This window comes from Arvicanthis niloticus, chromosome 2 (genome assembly GCF_011762505.2).
Source record: "Arvicanthis niloticus isolate mArvNil1 chromosome 2, mArvNil1.pat.X, whole genome shotgun sequence".
NCBI classification, from domain to species: Eukaryota; Metazoa; Chordata; class Mammalia; order Rodentia; family Muridae; genus Arvicanthis; species Arvicanthis niloticus.
In genome coordinates, this window is record NC_047659.1 from 115342794 (window position 1) to 115360897 (window position 18104).

General features: G+C 42.7%; 1 protein-coding gene across 2 annotated transcripts in view; it reads left to right on the forward strand.

Moving 5' to 3' along the window:
• Positions 1 to 18104, forward strand: part of Slc24a3 (solute carrier family 24 member 3) — a 452844-nt gene that overhangs the window by 320172 nt on the left and 114568 nt on the right. For both annotated transcript variants that reach the window (XM_034495053.2, XM_076929900.1), the window contains exons 5-6: positions 5282 to 5366; positions 5724 to 5827. In XM_034495053.2, the coding sequence (XP_034350944.1) occupies positions 5282 to 5366; positions 5724 to 5827 (189 nt within the window). The remainder of the gene's footprint in view (positions 1 to 5281; positions 5367 to 5723; positions 5828 to 18104) is intronic.

Below are 18104 nucleotides of genomic sequence, written 5' to 3' on the forward strand. Positions count from 1 at the left end.
TTCCTGTGTATTTCACCACCATGACGTAAGTTCTGTGGAGACAGATGTTGTTCTATGTTGCTTAGGGAATAGTGACAAGACCAAAGCTGTGTGTTCTTTGTAGATGCACATCATTTTTTAAATAATTCTGGTGCCTGTGTATTAAACCTGTAGTCAACACCCCAGGCCTGGAGTATCATCAAGATGTTGGGCTTGATCCCTCCTCCCCCTTTTCAGTTCTGCTTCTTCTTGTTCCTTATTATTCCTTCTACCTCTCTTTCCTTCATTTCTTTCTTTTGAAGTCCTGTTGGGGTAAGAACCTACTACTACCATATGCCTCCCTCACACTCACTCTCTATTTGTACTCTGGGTGGATGCCTGGCAGGCTCTGGGGCAAGAGAGTTGGGCAAAGAGTATTTGTTTCGCATTGTACCAATTATCATAGCTAATGCCGGTGAACAGCAAGTTTAAAAACAGATATTCAGGGATCGGCAAGATGGATCAAGCACTGGCCGCCAAGCCTGATGACCTGAGTTCAACCCTCAGGTCGTCTACGGTGGAAGGAGAAAACAGACTCCAACAAGCTGTCCTCTGACCTCCATGTGTGTGTCTTGGCATCTTCACTAAATGTTCGCACACACACTTGCACATACTCACACACTCACATGCACACTCATACACACAATAAACAAATGAACCTAAAAAGATTTCATTGATGTTCACCCTACCTAGAAAGCTCTCGTTCCTCTTCACTTTCATCCCGCTGTCCTGAGATCTGTTTTTCTTACGTGCAATTTCTTTTAAAAGAAAAATTTGTGTTTTATCTACTGTTTTTAATGAATTATCTGAGTTTCCAGGAAGTCCAGTAGCCACCAAGCTTTGTGGCCCCTTCTTGCTCTCCCCACAGTACCTAAGTCACTAGGTTCCAACCACCAACAGAGGATGTGGCCAGAATCTATATTTCTAATCTGGTCTCACATAATGCTGAGGATGCTGGTCTGCAAGCCACACTTGGGAGATTATTAACCTGTGCAGTTTCTTCCATGCCTTGAATGTTTGTTCATTTTGTACTTAGAGATAAGCAGTCATTGCACACTGACCCTAAAAAAAGGTCATGGAAGTGTGTTCCTCTTTGCAGTGACAGTAGAGCAAAGAAAGTAACGTGGCACCTGAAATGCACAGTATTCTAGAGGGGACATGAGTGTCACAGTGATCCAGCCTAGGAACAGGCTCAACTTGTGTCAAAGGCAAGAAATGTTCAGCCCTTGGTGGGGGCACTTGTGATCCTTCAGTATCTGTGGCAGGTTGTTTACAAACCCTCAGATGGTCAACTCCCTTCTTAAAGTAGCGTAGAACTGTAAAGTTCAAACCATATCTAGACAATTCCTAGTACAATGTCAGTGTTATGTAAGTATCTGTCAGAGTTTACTCCTCAGAGGGAAATGATGAAGAAAAAGGTTGTGTACGTTCAGTATGAAGACGGATTAGTGAGTCAGTGACAGGGGGACACACAGGGCCCACTCACTACCTGTTGGTACTTCACACTTACACAAAGCAAAATGGCTCTGCCTTTTCTCATGCAATGTTTTTGTTGTTAATAACAAAGGTGTTTATTGTATCCCAGAAATATAAATACAGGCATCAACCTGTACCCTCCATTAAGGAAACACAGAGAACTTTTGAGAACATGCACATCCTTCTAGAGAATAAGCCACCAAATAGCTGGCAGAACAGAAGAGAGAGTTAGTCTTTACCAGAAATTAAGAAGGAAAGAAAATGTTTGATAGGGTAAAGTTGCTGTTTTGACTGGGTCCCAGGGTGCATTAAGCTGGCTGTGTTGCTAAGTCAGTGTGGGGTGAATGTGCCCATCCTCTCTTTAACCACATCTAGGATTCTACCAGGTGACCACAGTTAGCTTCCCTCTAGGAATCAAGAGACTCAGAGTATCCCATTCCAGGTCATACAGCTGTTTAGGAAAGGAATCAATACCTGAACCCAGGTCAGTCTGAGCTTAACCACTAGGTCATCTTTATACCTGTTGCAACTCTGCAATTACTTACAACAGGTTTGTGTCAAAACTGGCTCTACCTCTAGGGTCCACAGCTATCCAGGGAGGAAGAATACAGATGAAGGGCCTCCCTTCCCAGAATGTTCTCTGTTCCAAACCAAGTCCAGTTTTAGGAGCAAAGTAAATGACAAGAAATCATGCCATGCCACATTCATATCTCTGAGTATAGCTCCATGTACTTAAAGCCATCCTAGTTGCTGGACTAATGGCATGCCTGTAGAATGGTGACAGAGTTTGTATCTCAGAGATGTTGTGTTTATGTCTTCTAAGAGCCTGTGGACAACTCTCCCTGAAGTTCCATTCTTTCACAGGAAGAAATGGGGGATGATAATGCAGGACCACCCCCTTGCAGCCTAACAAGATTTCCTAGCCTAGGACTCTCTAAACTCTCTTTTCTTTCCCTAATCTCATTGAAGAGAAGTGATGCTGTATGCTCAGTACTTGCTCCCAGACTAACTTGAGCTAAACAGAGATGTTCAAGAAGAAGTTGTTTAGACTTTGGTAAAAAATGATTCTAGAAAGAAACCCATATTGCTCAATAAATCATAGCTTGGAATGGGTGTCACATTCAAGCCATGAAAAATGTTGAGCAGAAAATAGAAAGGAGTGCCAATATGATAACCCAGTATGGCAGCAACAGATTAGGTGAATCACTAACTATTAGACAGCCATGTGGTTCCATGAGGGAACATAAAAAGGTGTTAGAGTCCTTTGTCTACAGTAAATAGACAGACTCAGACTCTGCTACACTGAAGCAAAGGCAGAAAAGAGATGTTTCAGAGACATCCAACAAGCAAAGAGGAAGCTGGCATTCCTTGTCATGAGGTAGCAGGCCCAGGTTGGTCAGAAGCTTATACTTGCACAGGAATATCAGCTGTCAAGAGTAGGAAAGTCTTAGGGCCATGTGGAAGTCATAAAAGCCATAGTGGGGCCTCCTGGGCTGTGGATGAACCCTAAGTACTGTAACACAGAGCTAGGCTCTACCCCAGCCAAGCTGCTTGCCAAAGGCTAGGAAGGAAACTAGGGAATGCACAGCCTGGCTCTGGTCATCCATAGGCTTAGAAACCACTGAGTATACCACAATATTCCACCTTCTCCATATAAGTTCCACAGCCAGGCATTCAACCTTGGATCAAACTGATCAAACTCCTTTTGTTATAGTTGTTTTGGGGTTTGGGGGTTGGGGTTTGTTTGTTTAGTTGGTTGGTTTGGTTTTTCAAGACAGGGTCTCTCTGTGTAGCACTGGCTTTCCTGGAACTCACTTTATAGATCAGGCTGGCCTTGAATTCACAGATCTGTCTGCCTGTGCCTGAGTGCTGGGATTAAAGGCATCTACCACTATGCCCAGGAGATCAAACATTTTTTTTAAAATTTGGATCAGTATGGAGCAGATACAGAAGGTCTTCCTTATTGTTATGCCCCAGACCATAGAGCTTGTTACATGGCATTTACATTGTGTTAGGGATTATTAGCAATCTAGAGATGATTGACAGAATATGGGAAAATGTATTTGTTATATGCAAACACTGCAGTATTTTATATGAAATTTGAACGCCGCTTGGATTTGAGAATGACCAACCCCACTGATCTCAAAGGTTCACTGTGTTCATAGAAAGTTGGATGAACCCAGTGGGGACTTGGTGCAGAGAGAAGGAATCAAATGATAGATTCTGCCATGGTGCCAGTACAGGGCTGTGTGTATGGGTGGACCAAAGGAGCCAAGCCTGAAGGAAAGGGCTCACTGAAAAAACATTTCAGGAAAAAAAAAAAAAAAAAAAAAAAAAAAAAAAAAAACAGAAAACACCTGAGCCACTGGATCTAAATGAGAACGACAAGACCTGTTGTTCATGGACAGCCCAGGGTGTCCATCTGTGGTGAATTATTCTCCACTCAGGGTGAAGCTAAGGAACATTCTCCCTGGCTCTCCTCATAGCCACTAGCAATGCAGAAGCAAGAAGACCTTGTGACTGGTGATTCTAAGAAGCCAGTGTGGTATTGCCAGGCTGGAGTGATTTAGGTATAAAGGGGGAAGGAAAGGAAGGAGTCATGGAAGCAAGAGTGAAACTGGACTATAAGGCCAAGCTTCATAAGCAACAATTAATACCAGCCCATAAATCTTGGGAGGGAAGCACAGCAACTCAAGGCATTCCTAGGAGCTGATTCCTGGCTCAGGTTGCCTTCCAGCCATCCCTATCCATTGAGATTCCAGTGCTGGGGCTTCTCCACCAGCCAAGGCTTTTAGTGCTGAGGTACCATCTCAGGGTCTCCTCAGTACCCTATGGGAACCTCAACTGTGAGTGTAGAGCCAAGGCACCCAGGATCCCAAAGAGCATGCCTCTATCATAGGGACCTCCAAGGCTATACTGCCTCTGTGTGGTCAAGCATGGAAGTGCAGCCACTGGTGCTGCTGAGAAAGAGAGAAAAAAGGCTGGCGCTGGAAACTGAAGTCTCTGCCCTGACACCCGAAGGGAACTGGCTGCTTCCCAACAGCTGGCAGCTTACTTTCTGGGCCATGGTGGAATGCCGGAAAGCTAAACACACCAACCAGCCTCTCATGTCCATTCTTCTTGTGTTCTTGAAAATCACCTTCCAGTTTAACAAACAGGGCAACTTGAGAAATGGGGAACTGTCCCCAAAGATTTGGGAGAAATGGGCTGCCTCATTTTTTACTCTGTCTCAAGTTTTCTCTCCTGCTGTACCACCCAGAGTTTGAAGGTCAAGGGTTTGGAGTGCGCTTGGGTGACTCCATGGGTCTACTTACCTCTTGCAAACTGGCTGCTGTGAGCTTCAAGTTATTCAAAGTACTGCAACAACCATGGTGTTTGCATGCAACTCTAGATTACACACATCTCTTCCAAAATCAGTGTCTGCAGACATCGAGGGAGCTGAACATAGCTGCCATTAGAAAGACAATGACTACCCACCACTGCCCAGGATGCTCTCAGCTTGCTACTCCACCCTCCTGGTTATCAATAGCTGCTTGATACATTTGGGTTACAGAGCCCTAAATGTCTAGACGTTGGCTAATGGAGTCATGTAATCCCTGCTGATCTTGCAAGTGGAGATGCTGAGCAGAGAGCAGAAGCAGCCAAGCTCTGAATGGAGGGACAGTGAGAGGGACTGAGCTCAACCCCTGAGTCCTGAAGTCCCCGTGCTTAAGACCTCTAGAGCCACACTCATGTGTATCCCAAGGTAAAATCCCACCTCACCCATCTTGTCTTTGTCCCCATGCAGCGCCTCCACCTCAGTGAAGATGTGGCAGGAGCCACATTCATGGCAGCAGGTAGCTCGGCCCCGGAGCTGTTCACATCGGTCATAGGTAAGTGATGCTAGGAGGATGTCTCAACTCTTTCCTGTATGAGAGAAAGGGGTTCTGGGAAAGAAGGCCTTCAGATTTGAGTTGTCTCCCACTTACAAAATATTAAGTTCCTAAACCCCAAGCAAAACCTTTCATTCTGCTCTAGTCATTCACTGCTTTTACTGTGTGTGAACTTTTCTTAGACCCAGGGACAGTACTACTAAGAGAAAGTCTAGCCTCTGGATTCAGAAACTCCCTCCAAAGCTTGCCTATTTCCTCTGGATCCTGAGCATAGTCTAGAACTCAGAAATGGCCTTCAAATGTCCTTGGAATGCAGCTGGACCACTACAGCCAGATTGGTGTTGGTTTGTGTTCCAGGAGTCTTCATTACGAAGGGCGATGTGGGAGTTGGCACCATCGTGGGCTCTGCTGTGTTCAACATCCTGTGCATCATTGGCGTCTGTGGGCTCTTTGCAGGGCAGGTAGGACTGGGGTTAGGGTTTGTGATGGTTGTACATGACATGGAGAAGATGAAAGTATGGAGCCAAGGCAGGAATTGTTATGTCGGAATTCACCCACAGTGGAGCCTTGGGCAGTGTGATTGGAGATCTCCATTCTGAAGCCACTGTTATTTGGTTTCCAGGTTGATGGATTATTGAACCCCAGTTCCACATAGGGAATTAGCAAGCCTAACAGTGTTAACTGTGAGCTTGAAAGTGCACCCCCACATACCTCCTTTTGAGAGCTACTGATCTACACTAGACTGTGTGGTGCCTCAGATAAAATGAGATAAATGAGAAAGGCAGGGCAGAAAAGAGGCAATTTTTATCTACTTAAAGAATTCATCATTGTCACAGTTCAGGATGTCGCTTTTCTTCCTGAAGGCTGAAGCTTTTGTAGTCTAGAGGAGACTTGAAGTCCTGAGTCAACCTAAGGAGAGACTATTCTAATGTCAGGAGGCATCCTGGCAGGGCCACTGTCCTTTTAGAACGTTGTTGTCTCTGTAATAGTCTCAGGAATTTGTTCAGAAGTCACCAGAGTATAAGACTATTGGGCAGCCAAGGTTAGAGGCTGAAGGTTCATGGGGCATACAGCTTCCCTGTGGCTCTCAGAGCCAAGTTACCTCAGAGAAATAGTCATTAGAAATGAGATCATCAGTTCTCTGCCAAAACACCTAAGACTCAATATTTTCTAGAAAAACCTATTTCTACTGTTCTAGCTGTAACTCTACTTATAATATTGAGGGATTCAAAATCACTTCACCTGATCAGGAACCTCTGTGTAGTCTGTGCTGTGCCCTGGTTAAAGTGACTAACTGGTATAAAATCTGATCCTGGTGACCTTCTCTCCCACGTGTGTTAGGCCTCTGTGCCTCTCAGAGGCCGCTAAGCATGCCATGATGTCCGTCTCTCAAATGAACACTCAGGAGTTCCCATAGAGTTCACTGCTATTCTCCACAGTCCACTTTAGTGGTCTCTACTTCCATGCCAACTGATCTGCCTTCTCTGCCTGCTGTGTTTGTTCCATCCGAGCAACAAGCAGAAGGACATTTTGATCTTATCAACCATCAGCTCCAGGATTCCCTGGTGGACAGGCTAGCTCTGATAAGAGGCTCCTGGATTTTTGCTCATGATGACTGGGGTCTGGCTCACTCACTAGGCTAAATATTTTCTGCTTTCTCCATGACCCCATTGTATTAAAGTTAATGGGGCCACACTGTAGTGTTCCTGAGTTCTCCTACATAGGTAGTTAGTGACAAAAAAAAAAAAAAAATGAGCCGCATGCCTGCCTTTACTGCTGTTACTCTCCCCTGGCTCTACCCTGCCTGACCAGCTCATCGTTGCCGTCCAGAGATGAATAGTCACACCAGTGGATGCTGTTGCTGTTAGCACTTTCTTAATTAGCATTGTCACCATTAGCGGTATGATTATTAGCCGGGCCGTTATTAGTGTTGTCATTAGTTCATTAGTCATTTGTACCTGCAGCTTGATTCTGAATCAAGCCCGAAGGGGAAGAGACAATGTAAAGAAGTGAAACAAATGGCTGGGTGATGTCTACTCAGTGCCACACAGCTAATTACTTATGAAATGAAATGCAGTGTGTTCGTAGTGTGTAATTCATCAGCAGTGCCGCTCATCAGCTTGGCTAGGACACCTGCTCATGGCTGCCACACAGGTTGTTGGCATCCATCTTTCTACCTTCTCCAGGTCTTTGCTGGCTGGTCTCACAGCCCCACTAGAGAAAGGTGACAACCAGAGCTTCTCCTGGGAATAGCCACAAGTGTGATCCTAGCTATATCCTTCCTTCTTTTTCTTTCTTTTCTTTTTCTTCTTTTTTTAAATCCTGCGCCTACTTGGAGATTTCCAAAGCCCTCCACTTGCTGTTTTTGTAGATTCCCTCACATCTTTGCAGAAGCCACAGAATTGTATTTGGGGAGGAATGTGGGCCAAAGAATCAGATAAACCTGGATTGCATTCTTACTTTGCCATTTGCTAGCTGGGGAATTTTGGAGAAGTTATTTTAGCTATGGAAGTTTGATCCTTCTCATCTATAGAATGGGTATAAGCACATCTACTTCAGAGTGTTGCCATGGTGATGAAACCTATCATGTTTAACAATAATAATAGTTCTTGGTCTGCAAGGAAGGTCAAAACAAGTTAGACGCTTTTATCAACTCTTGGGATATTCATCCTGAGGTCCTCACTACCAGATTCTATGCTACATCACTGGGAAGGTTTGACCACTCCATTGATGGAATAATTGACAGGGGTATCTACGGCTCCCATCAGAGACAGGATGGGGAGCAGAGGGGCAGGCAGAAGGTCTTGTAAAGGAAAACAAATGATGGGTTAGCATAATGACATCAGAGGAGTAGTGCTTAGTCCTAGGTTGTGATAGTCTCTTTTTTTTTTTTCAATTCTTAGTGCTTTTTTATTTCAGTTGAAAGTGAATATATACATATAAAATTATAAATACCTTCCTAAAATGTTTTTACCACTGGCCAATTTTACTTTGAAAGTCTTAAATATGTTGAGTTGTTAAATATGTCTAAAGTGCATTTTTTGCAGGTAATCAATAGCAACATTTGTTTGTTTGTTTTTTTATAAAACCTTAGAAAATGTTCAGAACAGTTGGAAAAGTCACAAAAAGGCAATGTGATCTAGATACATTCTTCTGCAAGATGACTCAGACACTGCATCTGCACAACTTTGGATAAATCACCAACAAGAGTAAAAAACAGTGTTCTGGTGCCAGGGCTGTCAGTTCAAGATTTCTTGCGCTTGAGTTTTGAGTGGTGCTGATATCCGGGTCCCAGCTGAGATCCTGTTCTCTTTTCAACAGCAACAAAACACCTTGTTTGTACATCTACATGGATATTTGGTTCAGTTTACCGATATTGAAACTTTAAAACAAGAATTGCCAACTGGTAGTCGGAAATCAAGATCTTCCACACTAGCACCTGCCCAGCCAGATGGTACAGAGTCTGAGTGGACCTAGGTAGTCTCTTGAGTGGGAGAGAAAGCAATCAGCAAGAAGTGGGAGTTGTCCAGCCTCACATTCCCAGACAGCAGGGCTGGTGCCATGGAATGTCACAGCAAAGGACAGAAATCAGGAATTGAATGATTAATAAATCTAATCACGGGTCTCACTTAGCATTATTATTTATGTTGTTCTGCACTTTGTCTCGGCTGGGAGAATTGCAGCAAGCACCCATGGGCCTCTCTCTAAAGCATTTTAGCATAAAGGACATGAGAAAGTCTGTCACCCATCTAAAATTAAAGTAATTAAGCTGTAGGGTTTGAGCTCCTGTCTCAATTAGGGTTTTGATGAATTCAGTGTAATTGAATGTCTGCTGTATTTGCAGTTTGCAAACATACCCGATGTCCTCAGTGATCGCCTGAGGTGCTTTGTGGAGTTTTTATGGGACAGGAGGAAATTGCTTCTTAGAAAGTGGCTTCGAGAGTGGTTCTGGGTATCCCACAAGACATTTACAGAGCTCTGGTCCTCCCAGTTTTTCCTTAAGAACAAAGGAGAATAACAATGAAGTGAAAATATCCAGGTCTTGACGCAACCTTCCATTTTGCAGATTGCATTAAAAGGACTCAGTGCCAATTTTGTAAAACAATGTGCTTATGAATTTAAATCCACCATTCAGAGCATGTTAAGCTTTAAATACATAACCACAAACAGAAAGTAAACAGTTTAACTGTATCCCAGATTAGGACTTTCATATTTTGGTTATTACAGGCTGGCAGATGGCTCCGGTTTGTTATAAAAAGCTCCCATGTTGGCTTCTGGCATCCTTAAAGTGTCCCTGATGTTCTTTGGTGAAGTCCATCTAATCTTGGCTAGGTTTGCCTTTCTTCAGATAGTACCTTGTCTAAGCTGGCTCGTTTTCACAAAACAGAGCAACACCAAGAGGTTATACATCCCAGTTGAAGCTTGACTTCATTTGAATATTCCAGAAGAAGACGCTAGGCAAGTAGTCAAGTGCAAGTAGTTAATTTGAAAGGTTGCTCCAGGGAACACTAGCAAGACATTGAGGCGGTGATACAGGAAAGAGAAAGCTGCAGACAAAAGCATTAATGAGCAAGTTGTCACCAGCAGCAACTGGGACTTGATTCATCGGTGGGAACTGTTTCATGGGTGTTCGGTGGTTTCATAGATGAGGCAAGAGAGCTGGGGTGCTCATCCACCAACTTCCACATCTCATCCCACTCTTCAAGAAACATGAATCCATCAGCATTTCAGCTTATTCAGTGGCCAGAGTCAGGGTGGACCTTGGGACCCAGGGAAAACCCCAGGCAAAGAGATGCCAGAGTTGCCTACTAGAAGGACCTGAGATGGTAAAGGTGGGACAATGGGAATAGGCCCATAGTGTATGTGTTGAGAACGCAAAACTAAGGCTTCAAAATAAGCTAACTGTTTAGACCCCGTCTTCACTGTACACTGATGGGTACAAACATGAGAATGAAATGAACAATTAAGGAATTATAGATATGGGTCTGTGGCAGTACATTGTTTGCCTAATGTGTTTGATGCCTTGGGTTTGATCCCTAGCCCTAAATAAATACATTTTTAGGAAAGGTTTTTAAAGGTTATTTTTGTTTTTTTCATTTTCCGAAAGTGACCGATCCTCCTTTCAAGTACATCAATTTAGTATGAATTTGCTTAAACTATTATTCTTATGATATAATCGGTAAATTTGCATAAAAGACAGAAAAATCTTAAGATTTACCAAGGTATAATATTCATGCAGTGCTACTTGTACATTATATAATGTTTTAAAACATTTTTGTAATATGTAAATGTATGTTATTTCTTGTGTATATTTACCATTTTAGACTATTTTGTATAAATAATAATGTTTTGTGTGTGGATGTGTGTGCACATGTGATTTTATATATATGTTTGTATGGGTGTATACACATGTCTGGTATGTGTGGAAGTCGAAGGTCAATATCAGGGGTCCCAATCACTCTCCCTTTGATTTTTCTTACTAAACCCAGAGCTCATCAACTCAGTAGGACTGTCTGCCTCTGTTCTCCTAATGTTGAGATTACAGATATGCACTGTGACACACAGTGACGACCCAAACTCAGGTCCTCACACTTGTGAGGGGGGCCTTTAGCAGCCAAGGTATCTAATTGGCTAAATTGACATAATTGAAAGTTGGATCCCTTTTGGAAAATGAAAAATTGTTAAAAAAAAAAAAAAAAAAAAAAAAAAACCTTTTTAAACCTTTCTTAAATTTTTATTCATTTGGTGCTAGGGATCAAACCCAAGGCATCAAACACACTGGGCAAACACTGTACTGACACAGATCCATATCTATAATTTTTAATAAGGTATTTAAAGGAAATAAGATATATACAGCATGTGGTGTGCTGTAACCTCTGGGGAGAAAAGTACAAATTAATAGTGACTGATAGTTAATTCTGCCTGAGGTCATAGCTTCATTAAATAGAAAACCTTTCACTTAAAACTAGATGCTTCACAATTCATACTAAAAACCATCCCAGGATTGGAAAAAAAAAATAACCATAGTAGCTGCTATTCAGTAAGCTTATTCAGACACCACATCCAACAGTGCCCTGTGAGTATTCATACAGATGCACTCACTGAGTTTTAAAGGTACAGGACAGTATTATCCTTCTCAACAGGCTGTGAAATGAAACCTAGAGATTTGGAAGGGAAGGGTCTACTGAGGTGGTTAAGACTAGAATCGACACATCTACTGGCTACATAACCCATATGGGGAGCCTCTGGTTATAGAGCTTCCAGATACAACTGATGTGTTCTCAGTTATGAGGCTGAGATTTTGTGTGTCCGGCAGAAGTTTGGGGTGCAGGACTTGAAGCAATGCAAGGAGTGGTCATATCAACATGATAGTGGCAACCCGTAATGGATGATGGAAGCACTCAGCACAACTGAGGAACATCTAGAAACTTCTATTTTAATCCAAAAACATCTTCCATGGCTGAACTTTAGCCTCACCAATAATGGAGATTTGGGCTGATGAACGTAAAGGGAAACCCACAATCTCCTGTGTGCACTAATTCCCAGGTTACTGCTCTCTAGATGAAACCAAACACATCTTCTGTTATGTTTCAGTTCTGGGAATCAATTCTGATTCCTCCAACTGGCTAGGGACTATGAACTATGAATTAAAACCGTACCCCACCTATTCCAAATCTGGTGTTGGAGGCCAACTATCCACTGTAAATAGGGAGAGAATGGGACAAAATGAAGCTAGAATGACCCCAGGAGAACTAAGGATCTGAGGCCTCCCCTAGGGTAGGATGAATTCATGTTTGGTCCTGTCAGAGGCAAGAAAGCAGCTTGCAAGGTGCAGGGGTAGACCTAGGCAAAGATTGGGCTGTGGAGAAATCTAGCACCTGGATTCTACTACCTCAGAAAGTAGAGGTTTCCCTGCAGTTCTTGCAGGCTGCCAGCAATAGAAGGCAGAATACAGACCCAGACCCTAGGCCCAGACCAATTAGATCAGAGTGAGTGGTTTAAACTGCAAAATCCCCATCTTCAGGCTCAGCTCTACTCAAACCAGTGCTAGCTCTGGGTAGGGGAGCAGAGAGCCCCCTTCAGCATGAGGAGCCCTTCTGTGATGCCACAGTCATACAGCAGGCTGTGTCCTGGAGAGGTGTCTGTTGTCTGATTCTGGTGGTACCATCCTTTCCCAGACTTTTCCTGTCTCTTGACATCAGATTCATATTCAGTTCCACGTGCAGATGAGTGCAGAGGGTTTAGGTTTCAATTACAAGTTTAATTACATCATAAGTAAAGAGAATTTACTGAGAGAACTATACAGGAAAGTGTATAGTTTGAGCAAGGCTCTGGCCCTATTGTCCTCCTGTCTCTAATCATCTCTGTCCTCTTCCTCAGATTAGTTTTCTTTCATGGCATAAATAAATAAATAAATAAATAAATAAATAAATAAATAAATAAATGACTATAGCTGTTCCAGGCCTCATACACACATACCACATGGGCCAAAAGAAAAAGAAAATGTCACCTTGCCCACTCCACTGTGAAGCCCCTACTTAACATAATCGAACAAAAATCTGGGGGGCCCCATTAGATTTGACCAACTATTCTAACTAGAGTTAGAGTTATCTCTCTAGAGATAAGAATCTAATCTATTCCATATCAAAAGCATAGCTTCTGGTCTTTCCTTATCATACATAGCATACAGTACAGAGTCGTGATGAAAAGGCTGAGCCTGAACTGTATCTTAAGCTATCTTCCTAGTTTTCTTTCTGAACTGGTCTCACACAGTGCTGTGGTTGGTATTTATATGGATTTATACTGTCATTTCTGATCACATAACCAAGGGGGTTTACTGTAACAAGAGATGGATGGGTGGGTGGGAGAATGGATGGATAGATAGATAGATAGATAGATAGATAGATAGATCTTAGGTAGGTAGTTGATAGGTAGGTATGTAGGTAGATAGATGATAGGTAAATAGATGATAGATAGATAGATAGATAGATAGATAGATAGATAGATAGATAGATCATAGGTAGGTAGTTGATAGGTAGGCAGGTATGTAGGTAGGTAGATAGATAGATAGATAGATAGATGATAGGTAGGTAGGTAGATAGATAGATAGACAGACAGATAAGCCTTTGTGTTACTATGGCCAAATAACTGGCAACAGTTATTTTATTTATTTTGAGTCATGGTTTCAGAGTTTATAACTTAACCACATGTAGTCAAGCAGGCCATCATAGCAATAGGAACATATGGTAGAGACTCTTCTTTATTTCTTGACATGCAGGAATCAGAGAATGAGTCTAGAAGGGAACAGGGACAATACACACCTAAGAACCTGCCCAGTGACCTATACTTTCCAGATGGATGTCACCCCTAGAATTTCTAGACCCTCCCAAACTAGTGCTACCCACATAGAGACCAAGTGTTGAAACCATGAGCCCTTGGGAGACATTTCACATTCAGACTATCATGGCATATTTGTTGCTTGCTTTTTTAATCAAAAGCTTCTAAGCTGCTTTTCATAGGGGTACCCACATTCCATCCCTACCCTACCCAGTGAGATCTCAGTTATTTGCATCATCACCAGGACTTGGTATGAACAGTTTTACAGTTGTGACTGTAATCATTCTGGTGCATATGATAAGCCCCTCTCTCTGTGCCTTCAGTTTGCATTTAGAGGCGTGGCTCTGAGCATCTTTTACCATCTTCCTTAGTAAAAAGTCTATTCAAATCTCTGTCCATCCATGCTCCCACTTGGCTGTTGTTCTCTCCTTCCTCTCCTGTCCTGGCAGTCTGTAAATCATGGCACTCAACCACTCCTCTGAGTCCTTCTGTCCAATTAGTTTTAATTTCCAAATCAATAGAGAGCAGGGTCATTAGAAATGATTTAGCATGGTCATAGAGATGTTTTATTAGTGCTGTTGCTCCCATTTGGGTTTACAAGGGAGGTACTCAGAAACCACACTCTCCAACTGTGCCAAAGAAAACGATAAGGTCAGTGCCCTTGTGCCCAGCAAAGTAAAATTAGCAAGAATCGAGATCCAAGATGCATATTTTGGGAAATGTGAAGTGAAAGGCTAAAGTCCCTGGAAGGTGGGGTGAGCATTCTTTCCATGTTAAGCCTCACATGGCTCCTGGAAAGTGAGTTCCAGGTCACTGCCTGCCTCCTTGGAAAGACCATAATAAGGGCTGGCTAACTGCCAATCCAAGGGGATCCCAGAACCTTCTCTCCATCACCACAGGACAAAGAAAAAGACCTAACAGAAGCAATTTAAGAAAGGAAGGGTTTGAGTCTCAGTTTAAGAGTATAGCCCATTGTGACAAGGAAATAATGTTAGCAGAAGCATAGTATAGTTGGCCATATTGTATCCACAATCAGAAAGCAGAGGGGGTGGGGCACCGATGCTCAGCTCATCTTTTATATTCATGCCAAAACCCCAACCTATGTAGCAATCATACACGCTGATCATGCACTGGACACTGTTCATGAATTTTTAGATATATTCACTATTTTTTTTTTTGTCCTTAAATAACTCGGAAGAGAACACTATTTTCAAAAGAGAAAACTGAGACTCAAAAATGTTTAATAACCTCACCACACTAGTGAGCTTTGGGGCTGCAGGGTCCAGCCCGTGGTATAGAAATGTCAAGTTCTTTCTCCAGTTTTTACAGTGAGTCCATTAAGATAAGAAGTCTCACACCCTAAGCTGCCAGGCATATGACAGCCATCCCAACACTCGTTCACAGATTAATGCCTTTTTAATCATGAAACCCATAGGAAGCAGAGGGCATAAGCAGGTTGACTAGGAACTGTGGGCATAGTTGCCTCCTTCACCCTCACCTGGATGTCTGTACAACACCAACTGAGCTCACGTGCCTTGGCTGTGTAAAGTCTCCTAGCTCAGAAATAAATCTGCCTGAGGGATCCAGGTACCCTGGCTCTTGGGAAGTTTCTTCATTTTCTATATGTCTTATGCACCAGCAGGCCCACACAGCAACAGAAGTAAAACATTCTGACCATGGGCTTGTAACTTCACCTCAGTAAAAGGACACAGGGAAGCTCCCTGGCACAGGGGAACATGGACATTAGCAAGTCCTGAGAGTGTGCACAGCAAGACTGAGCCTGCCCCATTAGCTCCCGTTAGTCTCCACACCACATTGTGGTCTCACTTCCTCTCACTACCACACATAGTGGTGGATCATATATATGGAGGGCTGTGTGAGCTTTGACATAACAAATCAGATTTTGTGATTTGAGTGCAAGCAGCTACAATCAAAATGCCTGAGAAGGATCCACAGTCCAACACCTGAGGGTTGAAAGTATGTATCTGTTTATATATAATATTATCTGGCATCTGTGGATTTAAAGTCAGAGCACCAGTCCATTGAAAAATGAACCCAGAGTGAGCCTCAGATCACTGAACTAATACTCCAGCTCAGTAAGCTCTTGATTTAACAGGTTTTGCTGAGTGTCTCCTACATGCTGACCGTTATTCTAAGTACCAGAGAGGTGCCAGTGAAAAGAACTGCATCCTAGAATTTGGCTACAGGATATAGGATATTATTAAATATCCCAACAAATATGACTAACCAGTCGGTATGGAGAGAGGGGGGGAGGGGGAGAAGGGAGAGGGAGAGGGAGAGGGAGAGGGAGAGGGAGAGGGAGAGGGAGAGGGAGAGGGAGAGGGAGAGGGAGAGGGAGAGGGAGAGGATACAGGATATAGGATATTATTAAATATCCCAACAAATATGACTAACCAGTCAGTACGGTACGAGGCGGGGGGGGGGGAAGAAGATGGGGTATTACATTTGGTTTGGGAGGTAGGAAGAAGATATGTACTATCAATTATGAGTCAATGATATTAAACAAACAAAACGGAGCAGGAAGGTTGAGAGTATACACGAGTAGGAAAGATGCTAGCCTATAAAGAACTCCCAGGAAGATCACTACCGCAAACACTAATTGATGCAATACAGAATACTCCCTCCCACTCTAAAGAAAACAATATCACTTAAAATATGGATTGACTCAGATGACACTCTGAATCTGAGTCACTTTGAATGGAGCGAACATACCATGTGAACAGACATACCACTGTAGTCCCTGGAAATACTCTAAAATGCTGGTGTCCTAGCCTCACGAGGCAGAGCAAGAAAATAATATGCCAGGGCTTCTAAAATGACGCATGGCCAGTAGTTACTGCAACACTGAAATGCATGAAGTGACTGACTACAAAGACACAAGGCTCTCTGATCTATGAAGAGAGAGTAAGAATGTTAGTCTGTGACTTCCCCCAGAGGCATCTCTGCCTGCCTCCTGAGGTAATACTAGAATGGGTCCTGAGGAGATGGATCAGTTCATAAAGTACTTGCCATGCATGCATGAGGAAATAAATTTGGAACCCAAACATCCATATAAAGCTAGGTATGGCAGTATGCATCTGTGACCCCAATACTGGGGAGAGGAAAATGTAGAGATAGGCAGATGCCTTGAACTCTCTGACCAACCAGTCTAGTCACTTAGATAGATCTATGGAGAAAATGTGGTAGCAGGGAAATCAGTAAGAATACCATGGGTTTTGAGTGGATTGATTCTACAGCTGGAGAGAGAGCGAGCGGTGGGTGCTAGACTTAGAGGACTTCCCAAAGGTGACACTAAGAGGGCGATGCGTTGAAAGTGGCAATGAAGGAAAGCAATAAATCATACAGGACACCAGGACTGTTAGCTTGAACAGTGTAAGTGGGCTGCAGAATATTTATCGACTCTATTAGTGGTGATAAATTGGCCATGAGAAATGAGAGTCTGTCTTCACTGAACATATTGTGAAGTCAGCAGTTCTCTGTCAGATCCAGAAACTCGGGAGGGTCACTGAAATAGCAAAATGTATTTATTAATCAAAAATTAACTTTTACTTTTTAAATTATTATCCTTTAAATTTTTTCAATTAAAATACATAGCTCCCCCTTCCCTTCCCTCCCCTCCCATATATCTCTCAATGTTCCCTCTCAATTCACATCTTGTTTTTTCTTCAATTATTATATTTATATTAATGCCTAAATATATAAATACAGCCTATTAAGTCTGATCCATGTTCCCTCACGTGATTTCAGGGATGACCACTTGGTACTGGATAACCAAACTCCTGCACTTGTCATTCGTTAGTGGCCTGCATGAGGCCCCACCCATAGACAAATTAACTTTTAACTTAATTTTAAGTACAAACCCCACATATTTAACTAAAAACTCCATCATCTATTTGCAACTGCCTAGTCATTTTTACTTGGTAGCCATTAAACAACTTGGGTATCACTAAACAACCCTGCTATCAAAGAGATATGACACCCATTGACTTTGTAGTCAAAATGCTGGCTGATTGCTTCCGTACAGACCCTGAGTAGCACTGCCCATCTCAAAAAATCAGTGTTCATGAATTCCAAATCGACAAAGTTTCACAGACTCCTACCAATCATGGTTTGGCAAAGCCGGAAATGAACAATTGTCATCTACACATTGACTACAATGTCACCTGACCTATCCATTCTCTGCCCTGCCCCAGACACTTACATGTCCAAATAAATCTTACCTGGTTCACCATCTCATACATGACTGCAGTACCACCAGGCTATCTTTATTCTAGGTTCTCTGACCTCCAGACCGTCTGTAACATCAGACAATAAGGACTCAACTTGTAATTTTAAAATGCAGAAGCAGCAGAGAAAAACCAAGAGAAGTTCTATGAGCTT